This window comes from Magnolia sinica, chromosome 14, assembly GCF_029962835.1.
Source record: "Magnolia sinica isolate HGM2019 chromosome 14, MsV1, whole genome shotgun sequence".
Taxonomy (NCBI): Eukaryota; Viridiplantae; Streptophyta; class Magnoliopsida; order Magnoliales; family Magnoliaceae; genus Magnolia; species Magnolia sinica.
In genome coordinates, this window is record NC_080586.1 from 75,697,786 (window position 1) to 75,717,607 (window position 19,822).

Below are 19,822 nucleotides of genomic sequence, written 5' to 3' on the forward strand. Positions count from 1 at the left end.
TCATGACCTTTTCACGTTACGTCACAAACCCGACCTAATTTCCAAACCCAACTTAATTTCTAACCAGAGAATATTAACCTAAACCAACTCAACCCAAATACATGTGAATATTGTTATATTTTGTTTTAAAATAATATTAAAATTTGAATTTTCAAATTTTTGGTGATTTTCCTCCATTTTTTAAAAGTTGTGGTACTTTTGAGTTGTGGGTTTTGTCCCACATCGGATTTGACAAAGTAAACTATGTTGTATATAAGATACTTTTTTTTCCTAGGGCTTGAGCCCCTTTCAGGAGACATGTGAATTTGGTCCTGTGGGGGGGCTATACCAATAGCTCTAATCTATGCCATTGACTACACACACGCGCACGCGTGCCGAGCCGATCCGAGCCGAGTCCGTGTGCGCGATAGGACGGGACGGGACGGGCTGGACTGGGCTGGGGGTGGGCGCGGGTGCAGGTGCGGTGTGAGTGTACTCGCGTGGGTGTGCGTATGGGTACTCGCAGGACTGTATGTGCGAGAGTGTACTCGCACTTGCGCTTTTTTGTTTTAAACCAGAGAGATGCATCCCTTCCGGTTGGTTGCCCCTGTTGGGTTTAAACCCAACGGACCTAACCTTTTGTAAAGGGTGTTTATGCACCACTTCAGAGTCTATATAAAGACTACCGATTTCAGTTTCAAAAATACGAAAAATTATTCTCTTATAAAATGCTCTCTGATATTCGGTTTTAAGCATTTTTCTACTGAGTCCATCGCTGAGTCAACTCAGCACTTTCGGATTAAACTGCAAGTGGTTCGAGCCCGTGTACAGTGAGTGCACCGCTGGGACCGGGTCATAGTCGTTGTATCCTGGAGGTCGATTGCTCTGGAAACCTGTTGCATTTGGGACGCTATCCAAGGGGAGCAAATTCGATTTCAAGTCGAGTGACTCAGTCACGCCTTGACTCAATTCAATAAGTTCTTCTTTCTCAAAATTTTATTTTTCTTTTTTGGTTCTCGATTTTAATAGTCTATTTAATTCAACCAAATATTCCAACAATCTTGAAATCGAATTGTTGAATTACATAGACTATGGCTACAGTAACGGTAAATGCTTCTGCTGAGTTAGCCAAAATCGAACCGTTCGCTGGACAATGCTTTAAACGATGGATACAGAAACTGATGTTCGCACTGACCACCCTTAAAGTTTCATACATTTTATCTGAATCATTTACTATAGATCCAGCAAATCAAACTGAAGTAATAGATGAAAATAATTGTAAAAATTATATTCTAAACTCTTTATCCAACGAACTATATGACGTATATGCTTCTTACGTGTCTGCTAAAGACATATGAACTACTTTAGAAAAAAATACATATTAGAAGATGCAGGCACTAAGAAACATGCAATTGCTAATTTTCTTCATTATGAAATGACGGACGATATACCTATCACAAATCAGATTCACGATTTTCAAAGTCTAGTTCACGAACTATTGACAGAATGAATTAAGTTGAATGAAGTGTTTCTGTCAAGAGCGCTAATAGAAAAGTTACCACCCTCCTGGAAAGAATATAAGAATATAATGAAACATAAAAAAAGAATGGTGTTTCTTTGGAAACCACTATCATACACATACGAATAAAGGAGGCCAATAGAATCAGGGACCAAAAAGAAAATAAAAATGAGATAGATACAAAGGCGAATCTTGTGGAATCAAATCGGGCAAATAATAAGAAAAATGGCAACTGTCATAACTGTGGCAAACCTAGACATTATGCAAATGAATGTAGGCTTAAAAAGAAGAATGCAAACAATCAATTCAAGAAAAAAGAAAACTGCTACCATTGTTGAAAGCCTAGACATCATGTTAAAACCTGTAGGCTTAAGAAAAACAAGGATAAACCGCAGGCTAATCTTACAGAAACAGGCAATGAGTCTGACATGATAGTAGCTGTGGTGTCAGAAGTCTTCCTTATAAACAACTTGGAGTGGGTACTAGACACTAGTGCAACTAGGCACGTGTGCAAGGATCGTAGCATGTTTACCTCCTACCAAGTATCAGGAGATGATGAACAGGTGTTCATGGGTAATACTAGAACGTCTCCAGTTGTAGGGAAAGGAAAAGTACTTCTGAAACTCACTTTTGGAAAGACTCTAATGTTGAATGATGTCTTACATGTGCCTGATATTAGAAGAAACTTAGTCTCTGGTTCACCCCTCAATAAGGCTGGTGTTAAGTTAGTATTTGATTCAGATAAGCTTATAATGACTAAGAATGGAACCTTTGTTGGTAAGGGATACTGTAGCGATGATTTATTCATTATAAATGTATCCAATGATAATAATAAGAAGACATTCAGTTCTGTTTATATCGTTGAATTTTTTTATCTATGGCATAGTAGATTGGGTCATGTGAATATAGTATCTTTAAAGAAAATGAAAATATTAGGTTTATTACTTAATATATCTAATGAAGGATTCGATAAATGTGAAACATGTGTCGAATCAAAATTTATTAGAAAACCCTTTAAACAAATAGAAAGATCATCTGTTCTATTAGAGTTAATACACAGTGACTTAGGTGATTTTAGAAATCACATTTCTAGAGGTGGAAAAAGATATTATATAACTTTTGTAAATGACTACTCTAAGTTCACTAGAGTATATTTGTTAAGAAACAAAGATAAAGCTTTAGATGTTTTTTCTAAATACAAACTTAAAGTTGAAAATCAGTTCAATATAAAAATTAAAAGACTTGGAACAGATAGAGGAGGTGAATATGAATCTTCTCAATTTAGAGAATTATGTGAAAAGAATGGAATAGTTCACGAAACTACAGCTCCTCATACACCAAAACAGAATGGAATAGCAGAACGTAAGAATCGAACTCTAAAAGAGATGATAAATGCCATGTTAAACAGTTCAGGCTTACCCTCAAATATGTGGGGAGAAGCAATTTTATCTGCTTGTTATATCCTAAATATGATTCCTTCTAAATTTTCTAAACTAAGACCATATGAGCTTTGGAAGAATCATGTTCCTAGTTATAAATATATTAAAGTGTGGGAGTGCCTTCCTAAAGTAGGATTGCCTGAAACTAAGAAAAAAAAGTTAGGTCCTAAAACGACTGACTGTGTATTTATAGGGTACGCACAAAACAGTGCGGCCTATAGGTTTCTAGTTTTAAAAACTAAGGATAATATTCTAGATTCTAATACAATTATAGAAGCTAGGGATGCAAAGTTCTTTGAGAACGTATTCCCTATGAAATCTAAATCTATAGAAATAAAGGAAGTCAATGAATCAGATATTGCATCTACTAGTATAAATGCTTACGATAAAGTAGTAGAAGAGATACAACCAAGAAAAAGTACTAGGGTTAGAAGAGAAACAAACCTAGGAGATGGTTTTTTCACCTTTTTAGTAGAAGATGATCCTACAACTTATATAAAAGCAATTAACTCTCTAGATGCAACCTTTTGGAAGGAAGCAATAAATGATGAGTTAGAATCTATTATATCTAATAACACTTGGAAACTTGTAAACCTACCGCCTAGAAACAAACCAATAGGCTGTAAATGGGTGTTCAGAAAGAAACTAAAACCAGATGGAACTATTGATAAGTTTAAGGCTAGGTTGGTAACGAAAGGCTTTAAACAAAAGGAAGGAATAGATTACTTTGATACATATTCCCCTATAACTAGGATTACAACTATTAGAGTCTTAATAGCGATAGCCTCCATATATAAACTAGTGGTACACCAGATGGACGTTAAGACGGTTTTCCTAAATGGAGACTTAGAAGAAAAAATATATATGGAACAACCTGAGGTTATAAGATATCATGTAAAGAAAATAAAGTATGTAAACTAATTAAATCATTATATGGTTTAAAACAGACTCGTAAACAATGGCATGAAAAATTTGATGGTGTTTTAAAATCAAATGGTTATCATATAAATGATGTAGATAGATGTGTATATAGTAAAATTTCTGAAAATGATTATGTTATTATATACCTTTATGTTGATGACATGCTTATTTTTGGAAATAATATTAAATTAGTTAATGCAACTAAGAAATTCTTGTCATCTAAGTTTGACATGAAAGACTTAGGAGAGGCTAGGGTAATCTTGGGTATTGAAGTAACCAGGAAAAATTGTGTTATTATATTATCACAATTTTATTACATTGAGAAGATATTGAGAAAGTTTAACCATTTTGACTGTTTACCTGTCAGTACTCCTTATGATTATAGTGTGACTCTTATGAAGAATACAAAAAATAGTGTGTCTCAATTAGGATATTCCATAATAATTGGTAGCCTTATGTATCTAACAAACTGCACTAAACCAGACATATTTTTTACAGTAGGAAGGCTAAGTAGATATAGTAGATATACACATAACCCTAAAAAAGAGCATTGGAATGCCTTGTTTAGGATTTTGAGATACCTAAAAGGCAGTATGACCTATGGTTTACATTATACCGGTTATCCTGTTGTATTAGAAGGATATACTGATGCTAACTGAATCAGTGATTCAGATAAAACAAAATCTACAAGTGGATATGTCTTCACTTTGGGTGGAGGAGCAGTCTCTTGGAAGTCTACCAAGCAAACATGTATCGCTCGATCGACTATGGAATCCGAGTTTATTTCCTTAGAAAAGGCTGGAACAGAAGCCGAGTGGCTTAGAAATCTCTTAGCTGATATATCATTGTAGCCAAAGCCTATATCGACGATGTCTATTCATTGTGACTGTCAAGCAGCTATAGCAAAAGTAAAGAGTAAAGTATATAATGGAAAAAGCAGGCATATTAGACTCAGACACAACATAGTGAAACACATGTTGCGTGATGGAGTCATATCCATTGACTTTGTGAGGTCAGAAAAGAATCTAGCAGATCTTCTGACCAAAGGACTATCTAAAAAGTTAGTCAATGATACATCGAAAGGAATGGGGCTAAGCCTAATATATGAGCTGCCAGTATCGGCAACCCAACCTATACAAGTGGAGATCCCATGAGATAAGTTCAATGGGCAAACAACAAGACACGAGGTAGACGATTGCACTGAGTTATATGAGCCCCTTCTATGGTGTACAGTGCGAGCAGCAACGCAGAATGATGAGTTTTTAGAACTCTTAATAGATCCATAATCATATATTTGGTGGTGTATACAGTTGCTGTATACACTTGATGAAATTCACCTATATGGGTGTGGAGGTGGAGGCCGCTTCCTATGAGAATCTAGGCGAATTCTCTAGAGCACTCATGAAACCATGTAATGGTATATGGCCGAAACGCACCGAACCGCAGAATCACTTGTAGAGGAAGAGTTGTGTAAGTGGCATGTACTTGCGATCTACATTAAAAGGATTCAGGTTCAAGACTATGGTGTCACCTGATTCATGTAGACCTGTTTTGCTTACTCTAATGTCGGTTCAAGTCTATAGTGACACCGATACCATTGCACAACTATTACGCTTTAATCCGAAAGAGTTTTATTTTAAAATATGTGGAGGATTGATATATTTTGTTTTAAAATAATAATAAAATTTGAATTTTCAAATTTTCAGTGATTTTCCTCCATTTTTTAAAAGTTGTGGTACTTTTGAGTTGTGGGTTTTGTCCTACATCGAATTTGACAAAGTAAACTATCTTATATATAAGATAGTCTTTTTGCCTAGGGCTTGAGCCCCTTTCAAGGGCATGTGAATTTGGTCCTGTGGGGGGGGCTATGCCAATAGCTCTAATCTATGTCATTGACCACACACACATGCATGTGCCGAGCCAAGCCGTGCCATGCCGAGCCGAGCCGAGTCCGAGTCCGTGTGCGCGTGCGCGACACGACGGGACGGGCTGGGCTGAGCTGGGAGTGGGCGTGGACACGGGTGCGGGTGCAGTGTGAGTATACTCGCGTGGGTGTATGTATGGGTACTCGCAGGACTATATGTGCGAGAGTGTACTCGCACTTGCGCTTTTTCATTTTAAAACAGAGAGATGTATCCCTTCCGGTTGGTCACCCCTGTTGGGTTTAAACCCAACGGACCTAACCTTTTGTAAAGGGTGTTTATGCACCACTTCGGAGTTTATATAAAGACTACCGATTCCAGTTTCAAAAATACGAAAAATTCTTCTCTCATAAAACGCTCTCTGATATTCGGTTTTAAGCATTTTTCTACTGAGTTCATCACTGAGTCAACTCAGCACTTTCGGATTAAACTGCAAGTGGTTCGAGCCCGTGTACAATGAGTGCACCGCTGGGACTGGGTCATAGTCGTTGTATCCTGGAGGTCGATTGCTCTGGAAACCTGTTGGACTTGGGACGCTGTCCAAGGGGAGCAAATTCGATTTCAAGTCGAGTGACTCAGTCACGCCTCGACTCAATTCAATAAGTTCTTCTTTCTCAAAATTTTATTTTCCTTTTTTGGTTCTCGATTTTAATAATCTATTTAATTCAACCAAATATTCCAACAAATATTCCCTACCTAGCCCTAATTTGCCCAATCCATACCTAACCCAATTCAAATTGGGTTGAGTTTTCCAACCTAAACCCAACTTGAGAACCTTGACAACCCAGCCCAAACTCACATTGGGTCAACGTGGTTGGGATTGACCCAAACGCAAGGTGCACCCTAAGTGAAAACAAGCCACTCAAGCTATATATATATATATATATATATATATATATATATATATATATATATATATATATATATAAGGAGGAAAAAAAAAAAGAGGATTTTGCTGATTTTCTCTTTTCAGAGAGAGAGAGAGAGAGAGAGAGAGAGAGGTGCAGAGATGCAATCAGTGGTAGATCCATGTTATTGCAGGGTCCACCAACCCCCAGAAGCCTCCTGTTCAGGCGGCTCCCGTCTTCCCTCTTTCAAGAATTCGAGTATACATGGCCGCCAGATTACGTTTGCCCCGATCGGTTTTCAGATACGAAGGAGTTGTTTCCGCACTCGTACCTTTACCAAAACACATGGGCGCATCAAAGCCATTCCTACTCCAAATTCAGTGGTGGAATTGCCACTGACTGCAGAAAATGTTGAGAGTGTATTGGATGAAGTGCGGCCATATATATCTCATGGCAGATGGAGGTAATGTGGCATTACATGAGATTGATGGCAATGTTGTGAGATTGAAGCTGGAAGGAGCATGTGGCTCATGCCCAAGTTCTGTAATGACGATGAAGATGGGCATCGAGCGTTGTTTGATGGAAAAGATTCCAGAAATAGTCGCAATCGAACCAATTGCAGATGAGGAGACAGGTCTTGAGCTAAATGAAGAAAACACAGACAAGGTACTTGAAGAAATAAGGCCGTACCTGGTGGGAACTGGGGGTGGTGAGCTTGAACTTGTTAACATCGAGGAACCTATCGTGAGGGTCCGAATCACTGGTCCAGCAGCAAGGGTCATGACTGTTCGGGTGGCATTAACACAGAAGCTGCGAGAGAAGATCCCGGCAATTGCAGCCGTCCAGCTGTTATGATTTCTAGGCAAATCAGACCTTGGAACTTAATTGCTGCATGAGTATTGATACATTCCAACCAGGCCGTAGTAATAATAACACTTGAGATGTACCCAACTCTTGTATAGCTGAAATTATTTGTTGGAAAGTATATTTGTATTTGTCTTGTTTTAATCTTCAGCGAGAGTGCCATTCATTACCTTAATATATATATATAGAGTCATGCTCCCCTACGCACCTATGCACGTGCGCACCTTTACACATGTGCCATGGGTGTCTAATCTGAACGGTCCATGTGATGCGGAATCCCATAAAACCCCATATGACAAATTTTCACTACGATCTAATATTCTAGTTGGCCATAACAAAGAGAAATGCAAATCAAGAGACGAAACGGTTTTCATTTTTCATGGCCCATCAAAGTTTTAGATCAAAGTAAAACTTGGGCCTGAAGGGTTTCAGGAGGTTTTGCTCCACATGAACGGTTCAGATTTTAGATCCACGTCACATATGATGGGTTCTCAAAAAAGTTTGTACGTAGTATGTACGAACTGGTTCTTAGGTGAGCGTTTCCGTGTGTGTGTGTGTGTGTGTGTGTGTAGATATATATATATATATATATATATATGCTCACCTCCATATCAGTTCTCATAAGAATTTGTGAAAACTTTTTGAGAACTCATCTCACATGATGTGAGCTCAAAATCTGAACGGTCCATGTGATTCAGTGCCCCATGAAACCCTTAAGGCCCAACTTTTACCTGATCCAAAACTTTGGTATGCCAATGGAAACAGTTTCCTTCCATGATTTGCTTCCCTCTTTGTGTCACAGCCCACCAGACTTTTTTATCAGAGTGAAAGCCAGGCCTTAAAGGTTTAATGGGATGCTATATCACGGGGACCATTCAGATTTTAGGGTGATGAGTTTTCAAAAAGTTTTCACAAGATCTCATAAGAACAGGTGTGCTAGTGAGCATCGCTATATATATATATATATATATATATATATATATATATAGGGGGGGGGGGGGATAGATAAAATAAGATAAAAACATGATATCTAACATCGAGCATTGATGACAATAGAAATCCATGTCAGTGCATGGTGGGCCAACTTAGTTTCCGAAATGGTAGACAAGCAAGAACCTAGTGGTTTCATTTCATTCTCTCCATTGGTTGTACATCTCATGTGGACATATAGAGTATTCCTATTTCACCGTACTGAAAACGACTCGTGCGTGACAAATGAACTACTTTTTCTCTCACAAACGTGTCACACGCTTGGGTTTTCCGGTCCATGCGAAAGGTCAGCCCAATGGTGAAGATCATCTAAGATGAAAGTAAGACTGATCTATTCATGAATTAAGCCATACCTTTACGTTGGTTCAGATAATCGTCGTTCATTTATTCCTTCTGATCATCTGGACCACCTGTTGCTTGGGTTCCCTTATTTGCATGCCATGTTATGTTCATGTAGGGGCCAACTTTTTGAACGGTTTAGATTTCCCACAGAACTGATACAATAGCCAGAAACAATTCTTGGTAAGTTTAGGGTAAGCTATGGTTACCTTATCATTTCACATATTTTACACTTTCAGGATTTTTGCAAATTCCCGATTTAATAATACAGGATTTCCGTATGTCCATATAACTATTTTTACTGCAAAATTCCTCATAATTTTGCAATTTTCCAAACAATGTCTGGACAGTTGTAAATTCCCGTGAGATACTTTTTTAAGAGAGGAATTACTAAAAGGCTCTCATTTATTATTTATTTTTATCTTTTTTAGCAGTAAAGTCAAGAATCATAGTGTTTATGTGGTATGTGTATAACATCCAAACCGTCCAACATATGCAACTCATCACGATAATCACAAAAAAATTTTAAAAAAATTCCAATTTAATTATCACATCAGCCACACTTGAATTTGGGCGTTTCTGAGTAGTGTAAATGATCTTTTATGGTTTAGCCTTAGGATTGAACCTGCAATATTTTTTGCTTCTATGATAATCTTGATGTGGTGCATCTATTGGACGGTTTGGATGTTAAACATATACAACACAGAGCTCACAATGTTCAATTCTCCACCTTCTAAGGGAGAATTAAACAAAGGCATGTATGTAATTTCTCCCCTTAAAAAGCTTCATCACGGAAAATCTGAACTGCTGAGAAATTTTGCAGTAGAAATCTCTTAAATATCACCTTTATATATAACCACAATGTTAATTTATAGTTATGCAAATAGCCATTTTCTAATAGTTTTTTACAATTTTCATTACCGGTACGTAGTAAGATAATGATAAAAATGCTTATATTTATAAAAATAAAAATACCTGGTATGATCAATTACAATGAGGCCCACCTGATGGAAAGCTTAAATGTTGGACAGGTATGCACAATACATCTGATTGTCGTACTGTATGCTGCTGGAAAAGCTCTATATGCCCCACCATGATAATCAAGCTTGGCACAACTTGGCTCAGCTTGGCCAATAGCTAACTCCAACTTGAACTCAGCCCAGCTTAGCTCAATCCTTGAGCCTGACTGGCCAGCTTTGCTCGGCTCAATTTGGTCAACAGCTCAGGAGAGTTCGAGCCAAATTTGAGCCCGTGACATTTTCTCAAATACATAGAGTGCTGATGTAGAGCGGGTCACAGACACTTTCATCCAAGATGGATTAGAGAAGGCCCGATCAGAGGCAGAAGTCATCAAGATCATCAATTGGTGGTCCCCCCCGAACGCGTCCCTCATCTCCAGGGTCTTGCCCCCTGCCTCATCTTATGGGAATTATAGAGGGCCAGGAACGGGGCCAGATTCGACGGCATTCAGACCGGGCCTTCTGCAGTAGTCGCCAAGGTTAAGTAGAGTTTATGGTCGTTGGTGTCTTCCAAGGGAGAGTCGCTTCACTTTTCCCATTCTTCCCTTCTTAGCCTCGGGTTCTACTTGCCTTCTATTGCCAGTCGCTCCCCTTCGGTCGTGAAATGGGCTAGGCCTAGTAGTGGTTTTGTCAAGCTTAATGTGGACGGCTCATCTTTGAGTAACACCAGAAAGTTGGGTGGGGGAGGCATTTGCAGGCGCGACAATGGGGAGTTCATATTCGCCTTCGTCGTAGGCTACGGCATCGGGTCAAACACTAGAGCTAAACTAAGGGCAGTGTATAACAGCCTTCGGATGTGTTTTGAGCTCGGTCACAACCGAATTGAGGTCGAATCGGATTGTAGGATTGTGGTGGGTCTTCTCCATGGTTCCACAGACTTCAGCTGGCGTTGGGAAAATTGGTTTCTGCGGATTGGCAAGTTGAGGGCGTCAGGGTCTTGCTCTTTCCATCATGTTCTCAGAGAAGGGAATGCCTCGGCCGACGGGATGGCTCGTTTGGGTTCTGACAACCAACTCTCCTTCTCGACTCGTCACCTTGCTGACCTTCCTTCCAAAATTAAAGGCCTCATCTTCTTGGACAAGGTGGGTCTCGGGGCCATCCGCTCAGCCCCTCTCTAAGGGTCAGGCCCCGGTAGATAGTTGGAGTTTGTTCTTTTCTTTTACGATAGGACGCGAGCTGAGACCCCTTTTTGTCAGCTCCGCTCCTGGCCCGAATGAGTTGTATAGCTTTTCTCTTGGAATATAATCACTCTTTCCTTTTATATATATATATATATATATATATATATATATATATATATATATATATATATATATATATATATATATATATAAGTCATCAAGATTGTCAGAAACTTAAAATAGGCATATCTCACAAACTGGAGTAAGTTATTCAACGTACAATATATGATTTTGAGGTAGGATGAGCTACTTTAGCCAACCAACCCGACTATACTAGGTTACCCATGCCAAATTTGCAAGATTCCATCAGATCGACAGTCAAATTTCATGTTTATTTCCGTTTTTACTATTTATAATAAGTTTTAGTTTAATTATAACTCTTCATCTGTTGGGCTTTAGGAGTTGTGTCCAACATGAAAAGTGTTTAAAATAATTAAGAGAATAACGTGGTTAAGCCACATAGGAAACTTACTATAAAAAGTAAATTTACTATTTATAGTAAGTTACGAATTTCTAAGAGTTTTAGTTATAGTTTGCTTCTGATTTGCTTAGTATCCCTATTTAAAGGATTGTGTACTCATTTATTTCATCAATCAATCAAATTTCGAATTTATTAGAATTTATTTCTATTTTCTTGCTTTCTTTTCTCGCGAATTCAAGAAGTTTCTGTGATGAGTCTAGAGAAGCTCCGTGGATTCGGAGTAGTTATCCTTGAGGAAGATGGTGATCGACCTCATCACATTCATCCATGCATCAAGTACATCTTCAATTTCTCACATAAACAGTAGCAATAGTTTACAGGTATTTCATCAAACACTTGGAGGGCAACATCAAAATCAAGATTTGAGGGCAGTTTTATAATATAAAGTTTTTTGTGGTGATTTGTTTCATTTCCATTCCTTCGTCGCCACCAGCCGATCCTGCGGAGAATGTATGCACCTGAAACAACACTTAGTAGAGTCATTTCATCAAACACTTGGCGAGCAACATCAATATCAAAATAACCGAGTCACCAAGCCAATTCAATCCGAGTCGAGTCGAGCTCGAACTAAGCTCTCTCTTTTTTTTTTGAGCTCCAAAAACCAACTTGATTTGGTCCGAATCCAATTTCAAGCCGAGTCAAGCTTTTATGAGTCGAGTCGAGTCGAGCCAAGCAAGCTGACCGAGCTAACTCGGCTCGTGTACAACTCTATTGAACGCCCGCTCTTAAAAACTTCCTAGAGCCCATTGTAATATTTATATGCCATCCAACCTATTGATTAGGTCACACAAACTTAGATGACCTAAGAAGTTCTAATGGTAGAGTATGTGCTTTTTATATATATTGGTTTTTTTGTGTGGAAATCCTGATTGTGAGACAAAGCCATCTTCCTAACTTATTGGGTTTCAGGCAGTTTGTAGAAGATCCAGTCCATTAGTCTGTCGGGTCTCACCCTGGATCATACCATGAAAACCTCTTGGCCGGATGCTTCTTAGCTCTTTTAGTAGAATGTGGACCGTTGCATCATTTCTTGTTTCAGTAAGTGACCATTAATGTGAATGAACAGGATGTTTTGATCCCAAAAGTAGCTACTAGTAGAAACTGAAAGCTTGAATTCTTTTTAGAAGTAATCTCTATTGTATACAGCGAAAGTGTCTAAGGAAAAGGCCTTCATGCACTAGTTTTTCAAATTGCTAAATCTAGTTGGAGATAAGAAAGGTTTTTAACTAAGAAAGGGCACTAAAGCACTTCCAAATAACTTCTCATCTTTAGTACTGCTTATACCCTCACCTCTCTCTCCCAAATCTTTCAAGCCACTCTCGCATTGCGCCTGCCACCAGCAACAGTCCAAATCTGAACCATAATATATAATATGTAGATATTGTCCAGTATCAAATTTTGTCCAATGTAATATCATAACATTCTTGACTTGAAGGATTTTATTATATAGCTACAATCTTCCATCCTTGGGGGTATTTTGTGGATTAGTTATTTTGGCGGGGCCCACTATATTAACTGTCTGGATCATTGCACAAACTCAAAACCTGAATATTATGGTACTTAGGCTGTTAATAGGTAAGGTTGAGGTTCAAGTGTATCCGTACCCAGGAAAATCAGGGCCTGGATGTAGAGCTGGTTGTAGACACTTTCATGGCAAAGATGGACTAGAGAAGGCCCGATCAGAGGAGGAAACGATCTGGACCGTTGGAACCTTCAATCAGTCGTATCTCACAAATTGGGATGAATTTTTCAACATATTATATATGATTTTGGGGTATGATGGCATACTTAAGCCAACCAACCCTTCTACACTAGGTTGCCCATGCCAGATTTGCAAGATTCCATCAGATCGATGGTCAAAAGTCCCATTTAGTTTTATTTTTATTATAAATAGTAAGCTTTAGTTCAACTATAGCTTTTGATCCTCGAGTTGTAAAAGTCGTGCCCAACATGAAAAGGGCTAAGAAAAGTTAGGAAAAATAATGCGGTTGTGCCAAATTGGACACTTACTATTTTTGGCCAAAAATCACAACGTTTAGTAGGAATAGAGGTAGTCTATAAATAGTAAGCTTATTATTTATAGTAAGTCATGTTTTTTTAGGATGTTTCAGTTAGAGTCCAAGTCTAAAACTCCATCCTATTGGGTTCCCTATTTAAATAGTTGTAATTTTATTTTATCATTATCAATCAAGTTATTTTGAATTTATTAGGAAATATTCTTGCTTTTATCGCTCATGAATTTGAGTCCAGAGAGCTCTGTGAATTCGGAGTAGTTATCCCTTGAGGAAGACGGTGATCGACCTCATCACGTCCCTCCCTGTGCTAGTCCCACTAGGTCTGGGTACCATATATTTGAGGTCCCAAGCTTGGATCATGGCCTGTTTGGGAGCATGGATTTGGAACCCCCTGGATTTGAAATCCTCCTATTGTGTTTGGCACCCTGGATTCAGAATCAACTTTAATCCAAAAGTAATTATGTATGGTATATATACAAAGGTTTGAATTTAATTAGTAAATCAACTTTAAATATCTCTGATTAGTGAACATATGTAATGTTTGCCACAATGGTTGTAATTAATAAGTCTACCGAAATATATACTTTGCCTCAAAATGATGAAATTCCAAGTCTCAGATGGGCCACAAGCACAAGATTATGTTCGAGTGACTAACCAATGATTTTTAACTGTTGATTTACATGGACAATGTTTGGACGGTGTTGATCATCATATTAAAGTAATTATAGTGATGTAATTGATAATCTAATTATTTTGGGATATCCTTAGGGGGCCACGTGTCCAATAGATTAAAAGTCTAGTGACACACATGTTACACATGCAACTCTTGGAAAGATTTTAGATGTAATCCAAGTTTCTACGGTGAATTTCAAACCCCCTCTTTGAAGGGATTTGATATCCCCTCAAATCCATGGTTCCAAAAGACCCCTTAGGACTCAGGTACCCATGAGATCCGACAACCATTCCTTGGTATATGTGATTTTTTAAACATATGCCACTCATTATTTATTGCAACGTCACAATTCACAGGCGGTGGGCTAAGCAAAATCCGCTCGCTAATCCACATGATTTTGACATTTATTATATATAAAAAATGGGCTTAGTAAAATCTCGAGGTACGACATTTCGATGGGACCCACTTTAATATATTTGTGGCATCCACTCCATTCCTTAGCTGTGACAGTTCATGTTAGGACATGTGTGGAAAAATCAGGGAGATCCAAAAAATGAAGTGGGCCACACCACATGAAAGAGGGTGGGCAAGCCCACCATAGAAACTTTCAGGCAGATGAGGTCGAGATCTGTGGGCTCTACCATGATGTGTGATGCACATATATCCATCCCATCAACTAGATGCACCCTTCCATATGAGCCATGGACTTAAAAATCAGGCCAATCCATGACTTAGGTGGGCCACACCATAGACAATAGTTGAGAGTGGATGCCCACGGCCTTCTTGATTATATATAGGGCCATTGTGTGTGTCCCACTACGGTCAAGGTTCTGAGTATCCATATAGGTGGTGAAACCCCTCTACGGCGTGAGTGTGTGGGGTTGTGTGTGCGTGTGTTTAAAAAAAAAAAAAAGTAAGCCCCATCAAGTGCTTATAAATGTTTTAAACATAACTTGGTTTCAATGTTGTGGCGCACTTGAGTTACTAATGCGGCTGATTTCTTGCACATCCATTTTTTTACACACCCACGCACTCACACCACACAGTAGAATTTCACCACAATGGATGCTCGAACCCTTGACCTAGTGTTGAAACTCTTGTGAGTCTACTACTAGGCCCCACCATGATCTATGTCAAACATCCACACCATGCATTTGGTGGGTCCCCTCTAGATTATAGGATATACTAAAAACCAATTATATACAGACCTCAAGTGAGTTGCATCATCTAAAAATGTGTGAAATCACGCCTACAACATCTGAAAGTACTTGGTGGGGCTCACCTGAGTTTTGGATACAGCCGAAACTTGATTTGACCACTCCTCCAAGTGGGACACATATAATAGATGGGCGGGATTCTGAACTATGTCTCAGTGGGTCCTATAAACAATCATGAAAGTTTCAATGATGGGTATTCACTCTCAACTATTATCCGTGGTGTGCCCCACCTAAGTTATGGATTGGCCTGATTTTTAGGCACATGGCCCCCACGGAAATGTGCATTTGATTGATGGGGTGCCTCATGGGAAAGCTTTCCAGGAAGGTTTGAATGGTGGGCATCACTATTCTTACTATTTCTTGTGGTGTGGCCAACTTAAGTTTTGGATCTCCCTGTTATTTCGACTCATGTCCTAAAATGATTCAATGCAATTGATGGATATGAGTGAATGTAAAACATACATCATACTTGCCCATTTCTTCATCTCACCTAACAGAAATGCAAAATCCTAATCTAATCGAATAGGAAAATGGAATTCTCCCAATGGGCTGTTTGAGACAAGGGATTTAGTGGCAAGGATTTTTGAATTACATGGATTCAAATCTCACATACTTTTTTATAGGATTTATTAAATTCATGAATTTCCCGCATCCGCTCTGAAAAAAATCATTATTAGGGACAAATCCAAATCCAAAAATAAACAAAGAAACAAAAATTTCGCAAATTCAAAAAATGAAAAACTTAAAAAGTAATAAAAATTATTCCATTGCAATAAATGCCTTATCATTGTCAAAATGCTACCAAATCCAAAGATTTGAAGCTTCATTATCAATTAATAAACTTTGGAATTTACTAAATCCAATCCTAATATATATCTAAAAATTTGACAAGTTCGTGAATTTATCACATCCAATCTCATTTCCCTGATCCCAAACATGGCCTAACAATTCCAGATATGTCTCCTGAAAATTCTACACCTGTTGTAATTATTTAAAGATTAGCACCTATTAATTATATATTACATAAATCATTGATTTGGTATCTGTCAGGTTCTGATACTCCATCGAACCAGATTTCTAAATGCAAGCATGACTGGTTTTTTAAAACAGGTCCACAAATCATACCCATACCCGTTATAAACCGAATACCCCCAGGTCCTGACATCCCTAATCATAGATACATCGTTTGGACACCTGCATTTTAATTATTCATTTAAAAAATAAAAGAAAAGGCACCCAAACACAAGCAAGAAAGGAAATATCTTGTGACTATGCCCAACAACGCAATTCACGTTTGGCCCTTTCATAATGGGTACAGAAAATTTCCTCAATCCATCATTTTATGATATTAAAAAACGAGTAATGGAATATAATGTGTTTTCCACTCGATATTGGCATGTTTGGGTGGACGACCCACAATCTATTTTTTTATAAAGAAGCATAGAATGTCTATTCTTTTGTTTTTGCATGTATGGTCCGTAGTTCATGATCTACATCGTTGATAACGTGTTCCACACTTTGGATGTTCCTGCACCAAAAATCCTTAGATTGGGAAATCCTAACCATTAGATTATATGCTAGAAAACAGACAGCTAAGAAAGAAAATGCAAAGAAATACAAATTCAACCGAAGCCCAGCAGTTCAATTGCTTGGATGTTCTAGTTGGGGTTTACTCGAATACATCCTGATGTATTTCAATGCGATGCATTGGGAATTTAGCTTTTCAACATGGATTATCTTTCAATGATCTAAGTTGTTTATTTGAAGGCTCTCAACTTGTGATGTAGATACACAATAAATAAAATCTCTTAAATTGGATTGCTTCAACCATTTAAAATCTGACTGTTTCTTTGAAAATAGACTATTGTATCAGATAGATCTTTGGGCATCTTCCATCAAAGGAGAGCCCTATCAAACAAACGGTTTGGGTCATTGAAAATGTCCCAATTCTAATTTGTATAGTCCCAACGTATCATACTGCAATACGTCGGGATGCATTCGAGCAAACCTCATTCCAGTCCAGTAGACTTTTGGTTCATGGTCAATCCACAATGGGGTTCCTTTAACATTTGGACATGGCACCCCATTCATATAATTAAAGGAGAGTTACATGATACTCAGGCAACATAACACACTTGATACACAGGTACTAATCAGAAATTGTACACATGAAGAACATTAACCTGAATTAAACTGACTAAATTATGGAACCCACTGTTGCTGGGTCACAGACCTAAGATAAGATTGTTTTAACTATCCTAACCTCTGATTCATGGACATTCCATTGGATATTTTTTCATTTTTAACCATTCAAAAAATATTCACCAATCTGATAGTCAGTTAATTAAATAAGTGCAATTTTTGGCTCATGAGAATCTACACTGGAAACCATACTTTGGACAGCTTAACATGACTCGCGTGCCACAAGCAATTTCAAAGTAATTTCTAAGTGCCTGTGTATCGTCCATCACACTGCTGAGTATCAAAGTTTTCCTCTCTCTCTCTCTCTCTCTCTCTCTCTCTCTCTCTCTCTCTCTCTCTCTCTCTCTCTCTCTCTCTCTCTCTCTCTCTCTATAAATACTCACAAAATTCATCCTTTGTGTTATCAGTCATTCGGTGCAACTTCAACAAGAAACGAGAATGAAGTTGATGGCTATTGTTCTAGTCCTGATGATGGTGAGTTCTTGTTGGGCCACACATAGAAAGGCTCTGATGAATGAAGTACATGGACAAAAGAAGCAGCAACCATTGAAAGAGGGGGCTAATGGAGAAGGAAAAGACAAGGAGATCAGCAAACTTGGGTACAGTGGGACCAATGTCAATAACCACCATAATATTCCAAGGCAACAGTTTAGCAATTGGAATAGCAGCCCCAACCAGAAGCCTGGAGATGAATCTGGTAGTGATGATAATGATGGCAACAATGGTGGAACCACTAATTAGATGTGCTTTCTACTACTAAATACTTTGTAATTAGATGTGTGAAGTTGCTGTTTATTATGTTTATAGTTCTCTTTCTTCCTACCATTGCTACTCTCTCTCTCTCTCTCTCTCTCTCTCTCTCTCTCTCTCTCTCTCTCTCATGGATGGCAATTTTTCACTGTGGTGTAAAGATCATAACGCAGAGGATTAGCATTGATATCAAGGTATTCAAAATCAGTTACGTAACGGCCATTATGTAACGGTAACGGTCATAACCATCATGCGTTATGGGGTTGAAACGGCTGTAACAGCCGTTATAGAAAAATAGGACATAACGGTCCGTAACGGCCAGTAACAGTCCTATAATGGTCCTATAACAGTTTTTTAAAAAAAAAAATAAAAAAGAACCGTAACGACTGATGCAGGGGTTATAATGGCCGTTATAGCCTATATCATAACGGTAATGGTGGTGGCCGTTACGGCCACCATTACCGTTTTGGAATACCTTGATTGATATACACGTCTTGTTGTGTGTGTTGGAATGTATGGCTATTGATGGCACGGCCACCATTACCGTTTTGGAATACCTTGATTGATATACATGTCTTGTTGTGTGTGTTGGAATGTATGGCTATTTGATGGCCTCTACCGATAATGGCTCCCCTCTTCTCTTGTCGAAAACCTCACCCAAGCATGTTAACTACGGAATTGATCTGATGAGATCGGGTGCATAAGTGCCGATATGATCCCACCCATAGACCTCGGTTTTCTAAATAAATTTTTTTCGTGTTTTTCCACAAATATCTTTCCTGGTCTAAAATGGACTTTATAGTATAGGTGATAAACAATGAAGGTAATGATCATTTCTTCACACTTGACTTATGTTTTCTAGCTAGAGCATATATCCTGGCGTTGGAAACTACAAATTTGGCTCCTTGTTTCTCATTTGAGAAATCGAAACCTTTTATTAGGATATTTTCTCTTGGATAAGAGATGGTTCTTCATGGATTGGAAGTTACACTCCTCAATTAGAGGGTGGTGTCCTTTGGAATGGAAGGTTGTCATTCTTGATTTAAGGATATAATCCTTTGGCATGATTTTGGCCCACCCATAATGGACCATGTGATCCCTAGGGGTTATTGAGGAAATACTTTGGCATTTAACATGAAAGTGTTTAGCATTCATCTAAGATCAGTTAATATTGGGAACTAACGAATCGGATCTAGTTTGAGTTCATCGTTACTATTCCTAATTAGCTTGCGCGGACTGGGGCTCCACATGTTTAACCTTTCATATTTATTATGAAAATGCATAATTTCTAAAGACCTTGGATTTATTGATCCTTGGGCAAAGTAGGAAGCTATAGCAGAGATTGAAATCAATGGTAAAACACCATTTAGAGCATGATCTTCGCAATGGTGTAATTATATTGCAGAATAAAAGGACTGTCTATGTATGAATAATAGAGATTCCATACTCAAATCTGGAAAGCG

General features: G+C 38.3%; 1 protein-coding gene and 1 pseudogene across 1 annotated transcript; both read left to right on the forward strand.

Moving 5' to 3' along the window:
• The first annotated feature begins 6,709 nt into the window (after positions 1 to 6,709).
• On the forward strand, positions 6,710 to 7,636 carry LOC131226244 (nifU-like protein 2, chloroplastic; annotated as a pseudogene).
• A 2,205-nt stretch (positions 7,637 to 9,841) lies between these two features.
• LOC131225027 (uncharacterized) lies at positions 9,842 to 10,958 on the forward strand. The gene is made up of 2 exons (XM_058220453.1): positions 9,842 to 9,852; positions 10,424 to 10,958. Exons 1-2 carry the CDS (start codon positions 9,842 to 9,844, stop codon positions 10,956 to 10,958), a joined length of 546 nt encoding a protein of 181 aa, XP_058076436.1.
• The last annotated feature ends 8,864 nt before the right edge of the window (positions 10,959 to 19,822 follow it).